Genomic DNA, 24,444 nt, shown 5'->3' on the forward strand with positions numbered 1-24,444 from the left:
ATAGGGTCATAAACAGTTGGACACGACTGAGCGACTAAACCACCAAACCACACCTTCATAAGATCCCACTGTCTTTTCCATGTGCAGTTCAGTGATACTTAGTCTTCTTATACTGTACTTGCTCAGAAGATGTAGTTTTGTATAGTTCCCTGCTGAATTTTACCTCATTGTCATTGCTTCATTGTCCTAGCCTGTCAATAGTTCCTAACCCTGACAGCATAATCCTATAATGCTATTTGCAAATTTTTATGTATTCTTAAAAATCATTGTAGAAGTTTTCTACAGGCCAGATGACTAAAAACAATCTGAAAAAAAAAATTGGCACCTGGGCATGCAAATTGATACCTGCTAAGTCGCTTCAGTCGTGTCCGACTCTGTGCGACCCCGTGGACTGCAGCCTACCAGGCTCCTCCGTCCATGGGATTTTCCAGGCAAGAGTACTGGAGTGGGTTGCCATTGCCTTCTCCTAAGTTGATACCACTGCCCTGGAAAACTGCTTGGAAATACTTATTATGTTGAACATGTAAATTCCCTAAAATCCATCAATTATGTTCTAAGTTATAAGTATACAACAGAATTATGTGCAAAGTTTTTATCAAGGGGCATATACAAGAATAATCATACTAAAATATTTGTAATAGTCCAAACTGAAAGCAAACTATATGTCCAGCTTTAGTATAATGGATAAATAGTGGCATCTTCATATAATGGAATGTTATACAGTTATGAGATGAACAAAGAATGACTTATATGCAAAAATTTAAACAAATATCAAGAACATAATATTGAGCAAAGACAGAAACAAAACAAATATTCCATGAGTTCACTTTCCTGAGTTCAAAAATCAGACTAAATGAAACTAATGGATAGCAATGAGTAGTTAGATGCTCAAGCTACTTTTAAAAAGGGCACAAGGAAATGATTATCTCTAGGGGGAGGAACTCAGAGAACAGTGATGAGTGGAGAGTGAAAGATCTCTGAAATGCTGGCAATTTCTGTTTTTTTATCTTGGCTATAATTATATGGTTGTTTGCTCCATGATAAATGACTGAGGTCTATATATTTGTACATTTTTGTGTGCATTTTATTTCATAATAGAAAAAGATTAAACAAACAAACAAGTAATTATAGTTAGAATGTCATGTTTGGAAGCATCTCTATAAGATCATCTGGTTCATCTCCACTTCTTTAGCCTAAGCTTCCATTAAGCACCAAATTTTTTTAATGAGTGCTTTTTTATGGAGCAAATCTTTCAAATAAATTACTTAAGGTCTTCTCTAATATTTGTCACCATTATTATTTTGTAAATAAATGATGTGTTAGCCTGGAGTTGCTAGGCTGGAAACATATTTCAGAATATATACAGATGAGTCTCTCCAAATTAAAGAAATGGGAAAATAATGACTGATATATGACAATTAAGTCTTCATAAAACTCAAATATTTAAATCATAACTAAGAGCTAATTATGAAGTGAAAATCTTTTGGTGGTGGTGGTGGTTTAGTCACTAAGTCGTGTCCAACTCTTGTGACCCCATGGACCCCAAGCCTGCCAAGCTTCTCTGTCCATAGGATTCTCCAGGCAAGAATACTGGAATGGGTTGCCATTTCCTTCACTTACAAGTAAGTAATAACAATATTTCATTAATCCTAAAACTTATTTTCTCACATCTATGAAATCAGGATCCATCTTATAATCAACTGCATCCTCAATCTTTGTCAGCCTGAATCAAAGTTAAGGTCTTCCAGAGAGAATTTTCACTTACTTTTGCCAGCCAAATTCAGGCACTACCCATCTGAGACCAGTTTAAATTAAATTCTCTGCTTGAAGCTTTTTGGACCACATAGAATTGTGAATTCAGACCTCAAACTTGCATGAGTACCAACTAGTTGTTCAAATTCTCCACCCAATGCCAAGTTTGAGATATTAAGGTTCCCTTGCTGTTCTTTTCTCTGTGGCCACTCTATTGAGTTGCTTAGTTTTAAACCGAAACTAATACAGCTTTTGGTGACCCAGTTTTATCCAAAGAACTCCTGTTACACCACGTCTCCATTCAATCTTGGTGTGTTTTTTCCCTTTCTTATTGGTACGTGAATTCTTGCAATCCCTGGTATCTTAGATCATACAGGTAGAGATTTGCTTTTTTCGTTTTTCCAAAAGAAAATATTTAGCCTACGAGTGCACAGAAAAACCCGGAGTGATTCTTCTGTGTAACCATTTTAATGTAACCATTAACCATTTTAATTTTGGTCAAAATCTTGCTACATACTCAGTATTGTTATTAAAACATTAGGTTGCAATTAAAATTAGTGACTTACTTTGAGAACTGTAAATCATATCACCATGTGAGGCAGAATTATTGTTTCTATGTGCACATTTTGTGTTTCCTACTTGAATTATAAGACCTAACCAAGGAAATCTCAGATTATACCTTTATTAACGTCTCATTGCCTTGCATGTTATTGAGCCCATATTAAAGACAATAAAACTTAGTTTGGAGGGCTGAAAAACAACACGAGGTTTGCAGGAAACAAACACAACTTTCATAAATAGGCTGTGTGTTTGTGCGTCCGTGCCCGTGTGTGTATGTGTCTCTGTGTGTGTCTGTGTGCGTCTGTGTACACCTGAATGCAAAGTAAAAGTTAACATCTGGGCACAGAATCAAAGAAAGTTTGCTTGTTGGTCTTCATTATGAAAATATTTTAACTTTGCCAAGATTAGATATTATGGAAGAGTGCTTGGGAGGGGATTGGGAATCCTATCTACAATACTTGCTCCAACAGATTCAATTCACAGCCTTAGCAGGTAATAAAAGAAGCCTCTGGACCATGTAAGGGATTGCCCAGGCATAGCTAGGTGCATTGGTCACTTTATGTATTAATGCCAATCTCAAATAAATCACTTTTCTGGTCTGCTGTGGAAGGAAAGAGGATATTTCTGTCAGTAAGTGAATGGAGGATTACTGACTTGCTGACCTTTCCTGACTGTGATAAAAGATGACTTCGTTCCTTTTAGCAATACTTCAAAAGTGGAAATTGCTCTTTTAAGCGTACAATGTGAGAATGAAGTAGGGAGCCTGCTACTATTCCATAAATAGATCTTGGCAGAGGGCATCCCTTGGGAAAAGGAGAAATTCTCATTAGGGTTATTTTTCTAAGAGCTGTCAATATGCATGTGTTTGCATTTAAAGAATGGAGAAAGGAGGAAGCCAGTCCTGACCGGATGTATTTTTAAGACTCTATTCTTATTTCTGCAGCATTTAAATATAGTGTGTAAAATACAGCACTCCTAAGGGCCTCATGCTATGTTTGTTCTGAGGATTCTTATGTCATTTTCCTGATGAAGGAATCAGGAATGCAAAATTTTTTTGCCTTGCATTGTTAAATCCAAATAAGAATAGAAAATAAGGCATGTGTTTTACCTTAACCCAGGATATGTGACAGTTGCCTGGTATTTCAAATACAAATGGCTTTTGTTGCTCAGGCCACAGGAAAAAAGAATGTGTTAAAGGATTGGACTTGGTGTTAAATATGTTTAAGGGTCTTTAAAGGCCTGAAAATTTTAACAAGTGAGAAAATGATGATGCAGAATATTTAGTGATATCAAATACTGAAACAACTCAATGGACCCAGAAATCACACCTTGTCTCTGCAGTGTTCTACTCATTAAGTCTTAAGTGACATTTCTTTCAGTAGTACCAGTTGTCAGAACTAGATTTTGTTTTCTGTTCTCTGTGCATGTGACTTCTTTGGACAATATGAAGGTATTGTTCACAAAGAGCGAGGATCCTGTGTTATACCAGTAGATGCTTCTGGTGATGAATCAGTTTTTCCTAAGGGCTCGAAGCCATCTGCTGTCATACAGAATCACAGAAAAATGTGAAAGATGTGTAAAATCCACATCTATCAATAAAACTTTGTTTTGAAATTAAAAAGGAAAAAAAAAACTTCTGAAAGTGAATGACTTAGATGACTTAGCCCCAAGATGAAAGCTGTGTAGATGACAGGTGATTTGACTGCCTTCGATACTTTGCTCTATGAACTAAAAAAAGAAATCATGCTAGCATATTATTTAAACACCTAAATATTTTTGGACTCATTGCAAGAAAGAATAACCCTCTTTTTGAAGGTATTTTTCTATGTCATAGTGCACCGGATATTGAAACACATGATATATCAGTGAATTTTCAAGAAAAAGTAGTGGTCTTTTCTTAAAACACACACACACATTTGCCTTTGGGAGGATACAATAGCAAGAAGCAGGAGGGAGGGTTACTTCCCATCTCATTTAACCCCAAGTTGAGTTGGGAACACAAATGTGGGGGAGATTAAGTCCTTGACCTTAGGCTCAGTTGTCATTGTTTGTGTATAACTGCTTTTTTCATATGTAAAGCCATCAAAGGATGATCCAAAAATAATTGAAACTGTTAGGTTAACTTAAGCAGCCATATAGATCAAGTCTCCAGAAGAGTTGGATGAGTAGACTCTTTTACCAAATACAATTAACAAGTTCACTCCAGCATGCTTGATCTAAATGGTCTTGATTCACCTAAGCCAAAGTGGGAAGATCCCCTGAAGGAGGTCATGACAACCCACTCCAGTATTCTTGCCTGATGAATCCCATGGACAGAGGAGCCTGGCAGGCTATAGTCCATGGGATCACAAAGAGTCAGACAAGACTGAAATGACTTAGCACGCACGCACACAAAGCAGAACCAGAGTGGAGGCAATTGAAACCTTGGTTGATAGTGTTGTGAGTGTGAGGTATTACTCTGAAATCCTCAAAGGAATCAATTAAGTGTAAAGAAACAGGCAAAGTCAGCAGGACTAGCATTTTTGGAAAATACATGTGAATGGTGTTCTGCAGAGTTGTGCAGCAAGACAGTTCTTATGGACTAAGGTAGATTGCCACTGCATTTGAGATATAAGAGGGAGAAATTACCATGAGTGGCTCTAGAGATACCAGGACAGTTTTCATGTCATCTAATAATTATTGATCTTTCCCCCTTAGCATAACTTTGATCCTGGGGAAAATATACACACAGAAGGGAGTGTTTACACTAAAATATTTTCACTTCATTACATTTTACTGTGCCTAGACAACTGGTAGCAATTTCAATGGGGAAGTTAGAGTGTTAAGGCACCCTGGGGTAGGATGGGAAGTGTGTCAAGAAATCTTCATGTACTTTCTAATTCTTTTTTTGAGATTTAGCACAACCTGAATGTTGAATCCTCTAACAAAGGGTGCTTTGTCTAACAAAAGGTTCTATTGGTCTAACTAAAACTAGTTTAATCAAAGCAGAAAATTATTGAAAGAACACGGGAGCATTTCATGGAACACAAGGCAGCTTGACCTTACTAAGAACTAGGGCCACTCACTCTTCTCTCTGCATCGTATAGGGTCCCTCTTGACTGCTTCTCTGTTCATATTTATTGCATTCCTTTATTCTCTGCAGTTTGTCTTTGCATCCCTGCACATACCCCCAAACTCCGTGGTTTATGCACTTTATTACTAGCTACATGCAGAGAACAATTCCAAATTAATGGGCAAGAGAAACAGAGAGGGCTAGCTTTAAGGCAGGAACCATCTCTGATGTATGGAATCACCTCTGACCAGGGGTACAGGGTCATGTGGTGCAAATATGGCTGCCTGCCAAGCTCTCTAATGTTCTCAGAAAAATCATCATGGGTGGAGCCTAGACTCCAAAGTTAATCAACTATATCAGCCTTTCAGATTTCTACCCTCATAAAACTGCACAGTCTTATATCACACAGTTTTGGCTAAATAGTAAAAACCAGAAGATCCAACTGTTAGATCTCCTATTCCTGAGTATATTTTTTCCCAATTCTTATGCTCTCTTTGTATATTTCCATAGATTGTAAATAATTCTAAGAATGCTCTGATTTCAAAATAAAAAATATATGTGCAAAACATTCTAAATATAAAAAAAGCACAAATATGTATTTATGCTCGTAAATCGAAACGAGCCTACCTTTAGGAAAACAGCATGTTGCATGTGTGCGTGTGTTTTCACCATCCAAACAGCACAGTAGCCAAACAAGCCTAACTGAAATCAAATAGTGCTTTTGACTTGAATGGACATAAGTCTTAATTGTTGACTCAACTTTTAGAACATTTCTGGTTCAAAGATGTCATGCAATTAGAGCAGCAGGAGGAGGTTGCCCTGTTTAGGATCATACTTGAACTTCCTAAAGCTTAAATACTTGCCCAAATACATACTAATATTTATTGACTTTCTGATACAAATAGGGAAAAAATAATCATACCCATGCCTGAAAAAAATGTGGAAAAGAAACTTAGAATTTTCCGTATCTTTCAAGTTGGCTAGAAAGATGTGCTAAATATTGAGGTTTGCAAAGAAATATTTTGAGAATGGATTTTCCAAAATTCTGCTTCATTAAGAAGCATTTACAAATGTAACTGAAAATTTTATATGAAAAATATAACTGGAAATTCTATATGAAACATTATGCCTCTATGAAGATTTCTATATCAAATTTATGCAAATTTGTTCCCATAGTGAATAGCACCCATATCTTGGAGTTGAATGAGAAGCATACTTTTCATTCCTACTGTATAGCACATGGAACTATATTCAAAATCCTGTGATAAATGATAATGGAAAAGAATATGAAAATAAATAAATATATATATATCTGAATCACTGTATCTGAATCACTGTACAGTAGAAATTAACACATTGCAAATCAACTACATAGGCTTCCCAGGTGGCACAGTGGTAAAGAACCCATCTGTCAATGCAGGAGACGCAAGAGATGTGGGTTTGATCCCTGAGTGGGGAAGAGACACTGGAGTAAAAAATGACAACCCACTCCAGTATTCTTGCATGGAAAATTTCATGGGCAGAGGAGCTTGGTGGCCTAGTCCAACATAGGGTCACATCTCATTCTGCTTCTTTCACACACGCCATGAGTCAAATAATTAACATAGACATAATGGCTGGATAATGTGTAAGAACAATCACCTTAAAGTTAAAAATTGGAAAACTTGATCTTGATGTCAAGAATTGCCATTATAACCACTGAGTAGTGATATGGCTACAAAGGGGAAGTTACTCTCCAAAAATGGTTTGATTCACAAGTTTTTCAGGGAGATGGAGCATGATAGCATTATTTCTATCTTCTGTTAAAACACATTATCAAAATCGACTAAAGTAGTGTTTCTCCTCCATTTAACCCTTGATAATACAATCCAGAAAAACATCTATTTCTGCTTTATTGACTATGCCAAAGCCTTTGACTGTGTGGATCACAATAAACTGTGGAAAATTCTGAAAGAGATGGGATGCCAGACCACCTGACCTGCCTCTTGAGAAACCTGTATGCAGGTCAGGAAGCAACAGTTAGAACTGGTCATAGAACAACAGACTGGTTCCAAATAGGAAAAGGAGTACATCAAGGCTACATATTATCCACCCTGCTTGTTTAATTTATATGCAGAGTACATCATGAGAAACGCTGGTCTGGAAGAAGCACAAGCTGGAATCAAGATTTCTGGGAGAAATATCAATAACCTCAGATATGCAGATGACACCACCCTTATGGCAGAAAGTGAAGAGGAACTAAAAAGCCTCTTGATGAAAGAGGAGAGTGAAAAAGTGGGCTTAAAGCTCAACATTCAGAAAACGAAGATCATGGCATCTGGTCCCATCACTTCATGGGAAATAGATGGGGAAACAGTGGAAACAGTGGGTGACTTCATTTTTCTGGCCTCCAAAATCACTGTAGATGGTGATTGCAGCCATGAAATTAAAAGACGCTTACTCCTTGGAAGCAAAGTTATGACCAACCTAGATAGCATATTCAAAACCAGAGACATTACTTAGCCAAAAAAGGTCCGTCTAGTCAAGGCTACGGTTTTTCCTGTGGTCATGTATGGATGTGAGTTGGACTGTGAAGAAAGCTGAGCACCAAAGAATTGATGCTTTTGAACTGCGATACTGGAAAAGACTCTTGAGAGTCCCTTGGACTGCAAGAAGATCCAACTAATCCATCCTAAAGGAGATCAGTCGAGTGTTCATTGGAAGGACTGATGCTGAAGCTGAAACTCCAACACTTTGGCCACCTGATGCAAACAGCTGACTCATTTGAAAAGACCCTGATGCTGGGAAAGATTGAGGGCAGGAGGAGAAGGGGATGACAGAGGATGAGATGGTTGGATGGTATCACCGACTCAATCACCGACATGAGTTTGGGTAAACTCCGGGAGTTGGTGATGAACAGGGAGGCCTGGCATGCTGCAATTCATGGGGTCGCATAGAATCGGACACGACTGAGTGACTGAACCGAACTGATACTATATATATAGTATATATATACTATACATATATAGTGTAGATACTATTTTCTTCATTGATTCATGTCACATGCAGAAACTGAACCGTTCAAGGTTTTTGCTGGTTTGATGACATTTTCCAGTACTTGTTCCAAGCTTCTTTTATAACCACTATTTCTATGAAGTCATTCAACTTGAAAATAATTGCTTGCCAAAACTGAGTTTCTCTGGTGAACCACTCAACAGTTTTAGTTTTACAAAGAACACCATTCTTTGTGTGCTGTTAATCTTGGCTTTGAAACACCACATATTATCCTTCCCACTTGAACAGTTCAGCTCCTGTTCTCTTGGTTACACTTTGGAACCATTAGACTTACGGCTGGAATATCAATGTGAGTCACCTAGATGGTGACTCTTTGAAAACAGATTTTCCAAGTATGGATGTGTGGATCCTCTGCTCATAGCAACATCTAGTAGTTGTTAAAAATGTGAGGACTTCCTGAACAGTCTGCAAACCTGCATTTAATCAGAAAAATTGCTGGCGTTCATTACATGGAGTTTTGTTACTTGGTCTAATTTTAACTTTGACATTAAGTATCTATGACATTGTGTCCCCAGTACTTGACACAGAAGTCATTCAAGTTAAATTATTCAAATAAATTAGTGCTTCCTGTGAAAATACTATGAGTTTAATTTTCATTTTTATTTGCTCCTTTAATCTTATCTCATTTAAGACTGCACTTCTAAAAAGCTATTAACAGAAGGTCATAACATGAAAATTTGATCAATAAATTAAGAATCCAGGTATTCAGTGGATTATTCTACAGAATACAAAATAATTTCACAATCAGTTCATTTTCTAACCAAAATGACTTAAAAAGCTACCAAAATGAACATTTTGTTGACAAAGCATGGGCCTGACAATACAACAAACCACAAATTGACTATATGGCCATTATGGCAAAGCAAATTAAAACTGTTTTCCTATTTCATGTTCACAATGACATCTCTGAAGGCAGTGAATTTTCCCTTGTCAAATCCTAGTGAGGTTATGTCTCCATGCCTTCCAAACTCATAGAAACTGGGTCATGGATAATTACCAGGCTAGACATGCTTGTAAAGGTGTTTTGTACATGAGAATTCTGTATGAAAATGAAAGTACTTTATATTGAAAATATAATACATCAAATGAATGATGTTACTCCATCAAAGTAGAATAAGGTCATTGTCATTGAAAAGGAAAATTTCTACAATGGTAGAAAATTTGTGAAAGTGTTAGAATTTATTTGGATTGGCCAAATAGTTCGTTCAGGTTTTTTATAACATCTTACAGAAAAATTTGAACAGACTTTTTGGCCAACCCACTATAACTTAAACATGCATACTTTTGTACATCTGATATTAAATATCTCATAGATCTACTAATGATTTATAATTTTTCAGCAGAAAAATATACTGTGAACCTGTCTTGAGGGTTCATATGAGACATAAAAGGATATATATCTTCATGACAGAAATATGTATTTTTATTTAAACTGATTTTATCAATACAGAAAGTTTGCTCAATTATATATGGTTCTATTTCTATCTTCGAGAACATTTTCTGACAATCATACAAGTAAATTTTTTGCTCTAATATAAATTCCTTTCCAAGTATGCTCACAATTTATTTAGCACAAAGGGTGATAGGAAATTTGGACTTACAATTTATGAACTTCTTCACATACACACATTGAAAATTTTAAGTGTCTAATTATAAAACAGAAATAACGCAGGAAATCTTCTTTAATGTACACTGCAACTATTGAAAACTGAACAAAAACCAAAACAGAGGATCGAATCCTTCACTACTCTAATTGTGCGATAAGAGTAGGAAAAAGGATAACCTATACTCTATCTCCTCTCTGCGCCTTTTAAAATGAAAGTTTTTAAAAAGACATTTAATATCCTTTATTTTATTGCTCACATAACTCAGCTGCAGAGGACAGAAAGGATTTGGGGAGATAATTTGAAACAAAAAAAGTTTTAAAAAATTTTTATACAAAATGAATATGTCATATCAAGCTATGTTTTCTAAATAACATATATTTTACAAGAGAAAATGAAGTGAAGACATATAATTTAGAAACCTGTTAAAGAGAGTCCACACAGTAGAAAAGACACAAAGTCAAACCACATCAGGGAAGCCACTTTTATTTTTATTTTTTCCACATAGATAATTTCATGTCAGCTACAAAAATCATGAAATGAAGAACTGATCGTGAAACTGCAAACTCAAAAACCACTGGATTGAAAAACAGGATCTCCCCAAAGGACTGTTAAAAAAAATAACCAGAATACCATGAATTCATATTTAAGTAGTAAACATGTCATATATTTTAAAATAATAAATATAGAACAGCAGTAGAGAAACTAATAGCATAAACAGCATGGAGTATATTTTATTTTTAAGACAGATGAAATTTCTAGGCACAGTTTTAGGCATTAAAGAGGACACAGAGGCATAGGTTAGTGTGTGCTGCTCTGTACAAAAATACAGTCTGAATAAATTACATTGCTAGCCATACAATTAGACGTCACTTACCAGTCAGCTCATTGCATGTTTAATAATATACAGTTACATGCTAATCCATATATATCATTTATATTTCAAACACATAGGTCTCTCTATATTTATGTCTTTAAAATTTACATGTTGAACTTACAAAAAGCTAAATTGCTGTGCAAGAAATCCAAATAACTAGCCCTGCTGAGTACTTTATGCTATATGCAGGTGTGTGTGTCTCTCTCCCCCTGACAGACAATGGGATTAGAGTTAATAGTTTGGCTAGTAAGAAAACAATAAACAAACCTAAAGCTGCAAAGACATAATGTTACTGTGGGTGAAAAATTCACTTGTGTTTATTCTGATAGACAAAACAGTATTTCAAATGAGCCATGATAACTTTCATGTTGTACTGAACTTGTTATTAATGAAACACTTTCAACTATTAGTAATGGTAGAAATATAGCAAAGGGCTCTTCACTGGAAAGGGGAAAAAAGTAATATAAGAAATCTACTTTTCATTAAACTGCAAATATGTGTGCCTTAGCTATACCATATTCTGTCACTTCCAGCTTTTTCAAATGGACAGAGAATGAAAACTTGATCAAGACTCGAGAGGTGATACTGGTCTAACAGCACACTGCATCCTCTACTAGGACTAAGAAAAGTGCCTCATTGATGTCAGCACCAAAGTACTGTTCTTCCATTATTCAGGAATAAAAAGATTCTCTCACAACAGAGAGTGTTTAGTAGTTGGAATCCCTATCCAATAAATATCGTATTTCCCATGCTGCTCTGATAATATGCAATTAACTACAAGACAGTCTGGCCCAGATTTTACTATTTCTCAAGAAAATTGCTTCAAAAGATTCTATAATAGTAATATCTTTCTGGAAAATGTCCACTCATAGTTTCTTATGATTCTATACAGGATTATATACTTTTATAAAGGTTTCTCTCTAGAATGCATTTAATTAGTTTTGTCTGTCATTGCTAAAATAAGAATACGCCCGGTTCTTCAAATTTACTTCATGATTCCATAGAAAAGTCACAAGATAAGAGGTTTTATTTTAAGCATTTGAATAATAAAATAGTGGATTTTTTCCTGTTGTTTTTGGCAACAGTTCTTAAGACAAGCTGAAAGCAGAACTCTGCTTTGGGAAGTAAAGCAAATTATTAAACACTATTGATGTAGTCCTGTTCTTAATGGATTTTGCAATACAACAGAACATAGGTATTTTTAAAATGGTTTATCCAATGCTTCTTTCTGCAAGAGGGCCAAATAGTGTCCTTGTTAACAAAAATAATTATTTATAACTTTTATATTAGAACTGTATATTTGCTATAAAAATATGTTTATAATTAAACTATCCAAATTTGTATATTAAACAGGATTAACACAGGTTTGCAGTGTAAGATTTGCTGCAAACTTATTCCCTATTATTATTTCCTTCCATTTGAACAATCAATAAATGATTCCCTTACCATAAATCCATCTTAATTGTGTGCACAAATCAGTTAGCCCATTAGTTAACGTCAGAGGACCAGGTGATAACCAGATGAAAACCAGATGAATTCTACTCCTCTACTGACAATTATATAAATCTATCACTATTCCTTTTTTTAATGAAGACATTTAAAATACTTGGAAAAAAAAGAAGCCTTCTATTTTAATGACTTTTAAACAAAATGATCATCCTAATTGCTACACTCTTTTGAACTACAGTGCTTACAAAAGAATCATTAATTTTCAGATTAACACCATTTTGATTTTTCTTCTTATACAATTCTATTTAACACTTTCCAATGAGAACATAGAGCAAAAGCTTTTATATGCACTTTTGTACAGTAAATAAGTGTGAATACCGATCTAAGCCTCTTAACAACGTGTACAAGGTTAGTGTTCAAATCACTTCACTAGAGCAAATATTAATTTTATGTGCAATAGGCAAATGCAGGTGTAGGGTTAGGGAACAACTTATTACCATTTATACTAATGGCTCACCTTCTATAAAAATACTTAAGCTTGTTACATATGCACAATTGTTTGCTGTAATGTTTGGTAAGTGATTTAAAGGGTACTTAGGATAAAAGCAATCATGCATATTTCTTTCTAGTTGCCCCAGGGAAAATAAAGATTCTCAATTTCTCCTCATTCTAGATATGGCTGAGGCACAATTTCTAACCACATAATGAAATGCACATGTCTCCAAATCTTGACTCCCTTCCCAGCAAGATGCTTATTGCCAAAGCATAACCTCCCATTAAAACGTAGGTGGAATATGTATTATTAACCCAGTTACATTCAGAACCCCCATTAGATGCTGAAGGGAAGTTTACTTTTCAAGAGTTCACTCAAGCAAATAACCAATGTAGTCATTGGATGGGATAAGCAGGCGATAAGGACTCTAACAGTGGAATCCTTGTCAGCGCAAAGGAACTTCTAAATGTTGTTTATGCCAGCTGTTCCCCTGCAGGCAATAGGAGATTCAGACATTTCTCATTCCAACTAGTTTCTCACAATGGTTGCTGTCATATAGACCCTTCACTTGTCAAGAAAAGTGACATGAATATATTGGAAGTTTGCAGCATTTGCCTATGTCTAATCAGCTCTCTTAATTTGTGCAGGTCCCTAAAATGGATGTAAAAGCTGGTTATGATGTTGACAGCCAAAAGGCAAAAGATATTAAATCAACTGAGCAAACTGTTTGATGCTCCGCAAGTGTTTTAGAAAATGATGAATTAGAAAAAATGCAGACGTAATCCTTTTGTTGGATGGTTGATTTTTTTTTTTAATTTGAGACTATTGGTTCTAGTAATAGTCTTCGTAGTTCTTAGGGTTCAGGCAATAAAGGATGGCACCCCCAAATGAAAATATAGTTGCACCCCAGGCCAGGCCATAACCCCAGTTGAACTCATGGTAAATTTTCAAGCTCACAGTTTCAATGAACTTGATTGGGTAAAGAACCAGGCTGCAAACCTGTAAAACAACTGAAAGAAGAAAAACAAATCAAAATTAGGAAAATGTTATTTACAAGAAATAAAATGATATACAAATATACATATGTATGAGAATTACACTTTAAGCAAATAAAAAAGTCAAAAAATTTGAAGCATTGTTTATTCTAGATGGTATTCTTTAAAATACTGACAACTTTTTCTGTTTAACACTACTTCACAGTACAGTAAGGATTACTCTATTAATAATTAGCAAATTACTATAATAGCATTTGATGAAATAGTGTAATATACTAATTTATATGAACATACAAAGTAGTGATTCTCAGTTTACAAACACATATAATTATCACTATTATGGCAAGTAGTACTAGTTTAGGTAAACTGTTTTACAATATAAAACTTGTAAATAGCTTCCCAAGAATAGTGACCCCGAATACCAGCTAAAAACCTTTGTTATTTATTTATACTCTTGAGAAATCGGGGACTCTGAATTCATTTGTACTGATTAAACCGGTATACTTGTGATTCAAGATGTACTTTTGTTGTTGTCACTTCTCAATATCATCTAACTCAGCCCAACACGCGAGAAAATCCTACCTTGATGTCCTTACTTATATTACTATTTTTATTCTTTTCTTCTCATCTAGTTTATACCTCTCATCTCTTAAAATGGGTTCAAAAGTCATCTTTGTCAAGAAGCCACACCGACTCATAACATACCCTATTAGATATAACAGATGACATTTATATGTTTATACCTCACTTATTTTCAAAAAAGAATAAAGTCTCTGAAGGCACGGAACATAACCAGACTAGAAAACCTAAGCTAATGATGTCTATCACAATAGGACACAAAACTTAGTTCTTACTTCTTAGTTAAATCTTAGTTCTGAGTCAGGGCTAACAGGGAAATGTGATGAGTCATACTTAGTAAAATATTTATATGAGAGATGCTGGATTACACAAGAGATGATATCCTCCATTCAAAATCATAACCTTCTATTATATGTAACATTACAACTGCTACATAATTTCTCTTTTATTTCAATCAATTTAACAAGAATTTACGGGATGCATCTGCCTTATAGATGCATCTCTACTATATGATGGCTCCCACTCTCAAGAAAGAGACAACCTTCTCCCTGAAAACTCTGAGATACAGTAGTATGTGACATGGGTTGGCAAACTACCAAATCTGGTCTGCTATTTATTTTTGAAAAAAACTGTACTGGAACACAGGCGCATTCATTTATGTACTGTCCGTACTACCATGGCAGAGTTGAATGGATGCAACAGAAACCATGTGGCCCACAAAGCCAGAAGTATTTACTATCTGGCCCTTTATAAAAAAAAAGTTTGCCCATCCCTAATATATGATATAAATTCTGGGTTAAAATGATTCTTATTTAACTCATCTTAAAAATACCATAAATTCCAAAATGCAACAACAAAAATGTGAATAATGTGTAGGAGGCAAGAATAAACTTTGAAAAAGTAAAAAATGAATCAGTTTATTGCATTTTTTAAAAAAAGAGCAGCAGGATGGATAGCATGTCTAATTAAACTGGAATTTTGTGCTATAAAATCTACTCTCATCTATTCTCAGTACCTGTAAAATATCATTATTACCAATGTGATTAATGTTCCTAGAAAGTCTACATAACAGTCATCTGTCTCTGGCATAAAACTGATGAAATACAGAAGACTCATGAGGGCATGATTCCTCAAAATCATTACTTTTGATAAGGTTCAGACTTGGAGTGACGAGACCTTTCTGAAACCAGATACAAGAATTCCAAACATTTTTGCTATGTAGCTCAACACTCCTGTGGGCCAGCACTGGCCTACCATATTTCCACATTACTACTGAGCTGTTTGCCATTTAGTCAGTAAGTTATGTCCAACTCTTTTGCAACTCCATGGACTGGAACCCACCAGGCTCTTCTGTCCATAGCATTTTCCAGGCAAGAATACTGGAGCAGGTTGCCATTTCCTTCCTTCTTGTGTTCTTGCTTTCTCGTATTATCACATCTCTTAGCAACACCTGCCATATTTTGTACTTCTTTACTAATAATGGACTGCCTAACCACGAGAGTAGCAACTTGTGTTACCAATGCCTTAAATTGTATCACTTTAGAAACATTTTTTGAATGAGTAAATGAATTTTACTCATTTACTAAATGAGTAAATATACTAAATTTACTACATATTTGTAAATTTGTTGAATTTGAGTAAATGAATTTTACTCATTTGTTGAATGAGTATTTGTTGAATGAGTAAATGAATTTTACTCATTTACTAAATGAGTAAATATACTAAATTTACTACATATTTAATATTTAATTTGATCCTGACCCAGGGATTGAACCTGTGTCTCCTGCTTGGCAGGCAGATTCTTTACCACTGAACCACCTGGGAAGTCCTTACTACTGAGGGTGGATAGATAAATAGGTACATATAAAAGGAGAATATCTCAACATTCAAAATAGAAATCACACTTTGTTTATAGTTTAAAAATCTCAGAAAAAGTTTTGTCATTGTTAGAACAACTAACAGCATATTATATAATCTACACTTCTATTTCCAGCCAGTAAGTGCTAAATGTGTATTAATTTTAAAACATTCAGCTAGGTCTCTGCCTTTGTGAGGGAAAGGGTGCTTGCATGTTTTAAATGTCTTAAAATTAACAAGAAGTCAATTAGTATCAACTGTGAAATACAGGCAAAAATATTTCAAAATTACTAAGTTAAAAAGAAAAAAAAAAGCATTTTTCTCCTTTGGTTTCTATACTCTGGTCACTAATCAAATCATGACTGATCCTGCCAGGATATGATTGAAATATGAACGTGAATTAGGGATAGTAAAATTCATTTACTCATTCAACAAATACATGAATGTTTCTAAAGTGATGCAGTTTAAGGCACTGGTAACACAAGTTGCTACCCTCATGGTTAGGCAGTCCATTATTAGTAAAAGAAATACAAAATATGGCAGGTATTGCTAACAGACGTGATGATACAAGAAACCAAGAACACAACACAGAGAGCTGCAGGCTGCTCTTTTGATGAGACCTGAAGAAGGCCTCTCTGGGGAGGAGTCATTAGAATACAGACCTGAATGAAGTGAGGGGTGCAGGTCAATACACTAGGAGGTGAGTGATCCTGGGTAGAGGGCACAGGCAGTTAACAAATGAAGGAGAACATTATGTATAGTGGAATATCAGTAAGGATGCTGCAGATATAGTACAGCAGTACAGAGGGCAAGGAAGGGAACAGCATGAGATGAGATGGAAAAGACAGCCAGAAGGCCATTCAGGAGCGGTCTTGTGAACCATGGTCAGGGGTCTAGATTTTGTTCTAAATGTGATGAGCAGCTCCAAGAGGAGTGTGAGCAGAGAAGTAATAACTGGTCTGAATTATATTTTAAAACGATTATTCTGCTTCTTTGTCAATCAGTCAGTCCGTGGAGTGAGATGTTTACCTAGCCTGCTTTTAATATTCATTTCAATGTGTTTTATTTAGCAAATATTTGGCCTCCATGGTATAATACAAAGATATAGTTTCCCTCTAGTGGGAAAAATAAAAATACAACTCCATTATGCTTCACTGGCCTCCTCCACTCTTCTGAGCAGCTTTCTTAGAGACAGAATTTTATTGTGTTGTTTGCCAGATGAAAATGACCCTAAAATGCTTTATGCTTCTTAATTATTTTTACTCTCTTTGGAATCACTGAGAAAAATGTGTGTAATGCAAAATTGAGAAAAAATATAAGCCTGCATTTGTAAATGATTTTCTTCATTTAATACAATATACAGATGCAGGTTAAAATGGCTCCTTGACTTTTGGTGAGCTGCAAAGGAAAAAACAAATAAGTCTAGAGTCCAGAACTCAAGAAAATGCCACCATACTCTACCACCAACCAATGAAACATAACAGATGCTGGTCGTGGTATTTTCTCTGCTCTATCTCAGAGGCATAAAGTAAAGTTGTGTAGCATTTTAGAATTTGAAGGGAATTTGAGGTTCATTTTATCCCCTCACCCTACTTTTTGGAAAAGCAACAAAACTACCAGCCATGAAATTGTGCAGACAGAAACAAGACAAGAACTCAGAGGTTCTTATGTTATTTCTAGATTTTTTAAGGGGATTTTTTCAATGTTTTCTATACTGCACTATTCAAAACACTCAATATTGAAATAGTCAATGTTCTCTAACATGGGGATATTTCAATATTTCAACAAATATTTATTGGACACCCACTGTATTCTAGGTGAAAGGGATAAGACAGATAAGACATGGCCCATGTCCTTTGATATTTCATACCCTATTGTGGATACAGACACACAGATACAAACAAATGCGTTCAACAGTAGTAGTAGAGGCATGTTCACTTATAATCCATTCATCACGTTTATTGAGCTCTAATGATACTCCAAGTACCACTTCTGCCTGGAGAAAGAAGGGAGGACTTCAGAGATGAAGCACTATTTGAACTTGTTCTTGAAGAGAAAGATGAAAAGACCTCTAGGAAGAAAAGATGGCTTGCCATAAAGCTTAGATACAAGAGGGTGTGCCTATAGAAAATTCACATGGATAGAATGAAGGGTACAGTCACATGGAGGTGTTTGGTTTAGACTATAAAAGGCTTAGTGTGTCATAAAAAATAATAAGACTGGTTTCTATAGGAAGACATCTCAGAGGTTATTTGAACTATAGATGCTGTTGGTACCCTATCCATATACTCTCATTCTCATCATTCTGCTACATGTCAGCCTGACTTCTAACTGTCAGCACCTACACTTCTTTGCCCAACTTTTCCTCAGGCCACTAAAGCTACTTTGTCTGACTGTGGGGCAGACACAGTGTTCTGGGAAATTAACACTACTGTTGCCCCATCATCATCATCAACACCCCTTACCAATGACTATCAAAATTTGGTTTATAAATACTCCAATTCCCTAGTCCTTCCAATGAGGTAACTCTGAAGGGCATGTTCTGCACTGGTTTCCAGAATTTTTCCAGGAAGATGAAGCTCCATGTGCTTACAGTGACAACTGGTTTGATAATGTACTGTTTATTGGCTGCCTTCTCTTCCCTGTCTCATTTTTCATATCTGCTCTTTTACCTCCCAGATTAAGTACTTGCACTTGACTCATGTCAAGTGCAAAAGAGCAAATGATAAGACCAGATTTGTATTTCAGAATTATACCTCATGTGTTTCTGTGCAAGACAGACTAAATGGGGAGGAAACGGGAGAAGAACAGGCCCCTAGGAGGTGAGTCTGGGCATGGATACCTGTGCAAAGTGATGATTAGGTAATGTCAGTGGGAAACGTCAGGGAAAGAAAGACTATAAAAGAAAAACTGAGTAACTGGATTCTAGGAAAGGGAAAGGAAGGACTCACATAAACAGTTTTAAGTAAACAGAAAAATAAAACAAATTAGAGGGAGATTCAAATTTGGGAATTGAGATGTTCCACTTGAGGAAGAGATAGTCTCTCAACTAAGGCAGTAATTGTGGTGTATTAAAAAAAAAAAGCTACATATTTAGAACATAATTTAAATGCAGAATGGATTGGACTATCCAGCCAAGTCTTCTATCAAATTTGCATAAGGGAAACAATCATTTGAAAAATAAAAAGCATCTACATAGGAAAGGTTAACAAGACGCTATCAATTTCCTTCCCTTTTAATTTAATCTGTTACTACTTCAAGGTAAGCAGTACATATAAAATGAATTATTGGTGGTGATACTGTAAATTGTTCTAACAAAAGGGTAGTTTGATATGGATAAAGATCTGTGAATGGAAGAACTCCTTTTTAGTTTGAAATATAAGCTGGACACTGATTTGTCTGTCAAAATCTAGACTTGAGATACCTCCAGCCATCTCACTGCTCCTGATAGGATAGCATGAAGGGCTGCAAAACACAAGCCTTTAGTCAGAGATGGAAAGCACGTGCAGGATCCACCCCCCAAAAAAATCCCCATCCTGCATAAGCAATCATTTACAGGAGGCTTTTCTGCATCAAAAAAAGGAAACATCCTTAACAATACAGTTAGTGGGGATTCTGTTATTTAAAATCTGGATTATGAATGACTCCCAATTTTCTGCAACTTGTCTTAAAGGCCATGGGCAGGGGGTGCGTGGGGTACGGGGAAGGAAACACATTCTAACTCCCATGGGGCAGGGCCTAAAAAGATTCACAAAACCAGACAATAAAAAGGGGGCCAGAAAAAGGCAACCCTTATAATTTCACTAAGTTTTTAGTGAGAACTAGAAGTCAGGTATCAGAATCTCACCATGCATTATCTGTCACTGTCAATTACACAAAAAATAAACATGCTATAAGTCAACTGTACTGGACATGTGCACAGTTTTCATGATGTACCAGGCTTCAGTCATGCTGTACTGATTAGTCTGTGATCTTTAGAACACTTTATAACAGTTGCTGCTGTCCTTCAGGTATTGCTCCCAAGAAGATGGAATAACTTGAGTTATAAGATGGACTCCAACCACAGTACACAGTTGACAGCTGAATTGAAAAATTCAAGGCTGATTCAGCTCTTGTTTTTCTACGTGTTACACATACCCCAAAACAGATGACTTGTGAAACTTCACTTGGGCTCTCAAGTCAGAGTGATACCCTGAATTGAAACCCTGGCTCTGTGACTTATTATTTGGACAACTCCAGAGAATTACTTAACCCTTCTGATCCTGCTTTTCCACTGATAATATGGAGAAAATAAATACCTAATCTTAAGACTGTTATGGGAGAAGGCAATGGCACCCCACTCCAGTACTCTTGCCTGGAAAATCCCATGGGCGGAGGAGCCTGATAGGCTGCAGTCCATGGGGTCGCGAAAAGTCGGACACGACTGAGCGACTTCACTTTCACTTTTTACTTTCACGCATTGGAGAAGGAAATGGCAACCCACTCCAGTGTTCTTGCCTGGAGAATCCCAGGGACGGGGGAGCCTGGTCGGACATGACTGAAGCGACTTAGCAGCAGCAGCAGCAGCAGCAGTAAGACTGTTATAGCAGAGACAGGAATGTGCCATGGGTCTAGCAGGTAGGTGCCCAGTTAATTATTATCATTATCAACATTATTATTATAAATAATATATTATTCTGAACTCTAAATTTGTAGGACCAAAAAGTGGAAGAGTTGTAGAACACAGATGATTCAGATGGGCTGCAGCAATGACTAGCTCTTAGCTCTTCTAGCCATTATTCAAGCAGGTGCAAGCCCACCCTAAACCAAGGACCTCAGAGAAAAAGAGAAGATCAAAAACCTTTACAATTTGTTTCCCTGTGTTTATAAGACTTAATCACCAGCTTTAGTAAAAACCTTTAAGAGTATATTATCTAAGGCCAGGATAGTGTAGTTGCATACTATAGGCACCCATCATATATTTGTTAAATGAATGAAAAATGAATATATGAAAAATAATTTCCAAACTATTACTTTTCTGAGCTGTCTTGGTCTTAAATCTGTGGTCACAAGAATCTTGCTGCTTCATAAATTCCCAAGAGAGCAATGGATTAAGAAAAACTGATTTATAGTTAGCTAGTTGTTTTCATGCCTGTCTTTTCCTATCAGATTATAAGCCACACACCTCAATGATTTTTTTCCATCATTCATTCAACTATTTACTGAGTGCCCCAGAGTACCAGGCACTGCATGGTACTGAATTCATGATACAGTTCTGTGTAGAGATGTTTCCAAGTGGTAGTGCTATGTCTGTTTTGATTTATGTACTGCATGTCTTAGCAGAAGCAAAAAAAAAAAAGAATTATTTCTTTGTTGAGGTAAATATCATTCCCTATGTGTGTGAATACCAAGATAAGGCTCAATATTATTTGCAGAAGAAAACGTTGTGAGAAAAGCAGAGAAACACAAACCATTTTCAAGCAGACCACAATGAGTAAAAAGGGAAAATAGCCCCAAATACACGTTTACAAAGAATCACTGAACTGGTGAGACAAGCCAACCACTAGAGTTAAGTATGTTTCATAAGAAGCAAGCAAGATAAACAACTGTGATTTTAGCCAGTATTGTTTCAAATAGGCAGATTTTCCAACTTTGTTAATCTTAACACCCAAATCATAAATGCATTATTATGTGTAATAAATATCTTTTCCAGAAATCAGCTACAGGCAACTCTCATAGCTTTTCCAGATGGGAGAGATAAACCTTTCCATTACATGTTTCAAATAAACAGTAAGTTTTACCTTGCTTATATGCAAAGCGAGCACTAAACTAATGGGTATTTCAAAGAAAGCTTCTATAAGCACAGTCTCAAAAGAGAATGAGTAAAATTAAATTTCAGCACGTGTACATTTTCAAAATGTAGCACTATAATGATCATTTTAGGTCTCAGCAGGTAGAATAACATCTGAATACTGCTGTAGGACTTTGTCTTACTATTTTACAATTTACTAATATTTGTGGCAGCGAAAGCTAAAGCAAAAACTTTTTGACCAAATCCATTACCTTTAACTTATGTTCATTTACAATGTTTTCTGCTACAACCAGTACTTAACTTTCACATTTTCATAAATTTTGCTATAAGTGGAAAAAAATATAGAACTTCTGAGGAAAAAATTGGAACTTCTAGCTATTTCTGTAAGAATGTTTATAATAGGTATGTTAAATAACAGACTTCTTTATAGTTTCTGCATATGCCATTATGGGGTAAGTTAAAGGCTAAATGGGATGGTAACTAAGTAACACAATAATACTGGATATTTACAAGAGAATGCCTACCATGCCTCTAAAATCTTCATAAATCAGAAACATATGAGTATTCTAAAAACTGTTCAAAACATAATTCATTTTAAATAATCATATCATTTCAGAACAATTTATCAAATAATTCTATTACGATCAACTCTCTTATCACTATGTTAATAAATCCTAGCTACAAAGATAAACTTATACTACAATTAAAATATCTACTTTATTTCATTCTAATAATAGGAAAAAGAGTCTTGGTAAATCCATGAACTGGAAATAAAGTGGAGAAGAGTGGTAGAATCTTTAGGAGAATCTTCATGATGTTCACAATAGAGAACTTTATTACACATGAGATCAACAAAATAATGATATCGTGGTATCTGCCTAAGAATTCAAAATATTTTTTGTAATAGTGTTTTCTACTCTATTAGACAGTATCTGCCATGCTATTTAGCCAGTTTTATAGGTGCCACAATACAATGAACAGTCCATAACAGGCACCAAATAAACAGTGAATCACCAGTTTAAGATTCAGTAGCTTCCTAGCCCCAGGTCCACCAGTAACTACTATGTGATTTTGAGCAAGTCACTTAAGAGATTTTAACTAGATCTTTTTCTACATTCTTTCAGTCCTGTGGAGGTTTGTTTTTTAAGACCTTTGCATTTTGACAAGTCCTCATGGGTATAAGAAGATGAACACAAACAGCAGGGGGCAGCAGAACACTTCTGATTTTATACTTTTAGATCCAATGACCCTTCAAATCCTGAGAAATTTCAGCTATTCCCATCTTTAAACAGCTTTAAAAAATCCATCTAACAGGCTAGATGGTTCTGTCAGTGTCTTCATTATTGAGAGTCACAGAGGCTTATTTTGCAGTCTTCAAATAAGCTATGACTGATAGGGTAAATTGAAGGTACCACAAGAATATTTCAGCTGGAGTCATTTTTAAGAATATTTAAGGAGATTCTTATAAATGAAAATTAAACCCATATCAAATAATGTGCTGGGCTTTTAGCCTTATAAGCCCCTTTTCTAAACAGCCCCCTGACTTTTAGTAAAACTTTCATTTTACCTGGGTTGATCCAAGCTGTGCTTCATAGAAAGATGGTTGCTAAATGAATATGCCATTGACCTCACACAACTGAATTGCCTAATGGTTCATGTTATACATCATGATTTTTCAGTATAACTGTGTTTATTTCAGAACAGATGTGTACCTTTAAGGGGACATATATTGGATTTCTCTTTTGCAGCTTTATGTCAGGAAAAAAAGATAACACTGCCTTAAGATCATCAATGGGGGCAGTAAAAGGAAGCAAAAAATATTAGATGTGAAGAAAGACTATTGGTAAATACACCTGCTGCAATTCCTAAAGCAAGAGCCCTAGCAAGAGACACTATTTATTCACGTTTTAGTTCGAATTTTAGAAATTGCCACTGTGTTATGTGAAATGCTTTAATACGCTGAAAACTGACACTATGATAAGCTTTAGCCAATTTACCGTAAAATATAACAAATGCCTCTCAACCTGTAGGTAAATATAGCAACCACATATTGCTTCTTCATGAGAGGGGAAGATGGTAGAAAGGTTCATGAAACTTTAATACTGGTTTGAAAGTAATGAATATATTTACCTGCTGCAAAAAGCATGACAGCAACAGGTCTATAGAAGCGCCTTCGAGATCCCACGCAGATGGAAATCAAACCCACCAGGAATGCAATGAGAATGATGGCAGCACCACCCAAGAGTAAAGCCAGAGTAGCAATCTGCCAGTCTGCAAAGAAAAAAAGAAAAGCATTGCTTTTTTAAAGCAGTAAACTATGCTCAGCAGCAGTCACCTTGCTACAGCTAAATAGATGCGATTTTACTGCATACTAAACATC

At 35.7% G+C, this 24,444-nt stretch overlaps 1 protein-coding gene across 1 annotated transcript in view; it reads right to left on the reverse strand.

Annotated features, from left to right (window-relative positions):
* Positions 1-10,493: 10,493 nt before the first annotated feature.
* The window catches only part of TMEM47 (transmembrane protein 47), a 32,186-nt gene continuing 18,235 nt past the window's right edge, over positions 10,494-24,444 (reverse strand). Inside the window, exons 2-3 of the mRNA XM_070291499.1 lie at positions 24,195-24,335; positions 10,494-13,852 (exon numbers count right to left, since the gene is read on the reverse strand). Coding sequence (XP_070147600.1) covers positions 13,674-13,852; positions 24,195-24,335 — 320 coding nt within the window. The 3' untranslated portion in view covers positions 10,494-13,673. The remainder of the gene's footprint in view (positions 13,853-24,194; positions 24,336-24,444) is intronic.

The sequence above is a fragment of the Ovis canadensis genome, chromosome X (assembly GCF_042477335.2).
Source record: "Ovis canadensis isolate MfBH-ARS-UI-01 breed Bighorn chromosome X, ARS-UI_OviCan_v2, whole genome shotgun sequence".
In the NCBI taxonomy this organism is placed as follows: Eukaryota; Metazoa; Chordata; class Mammalia; order Artiodactyla; family Bovidae; genus Ovis; species Ovis canadensis.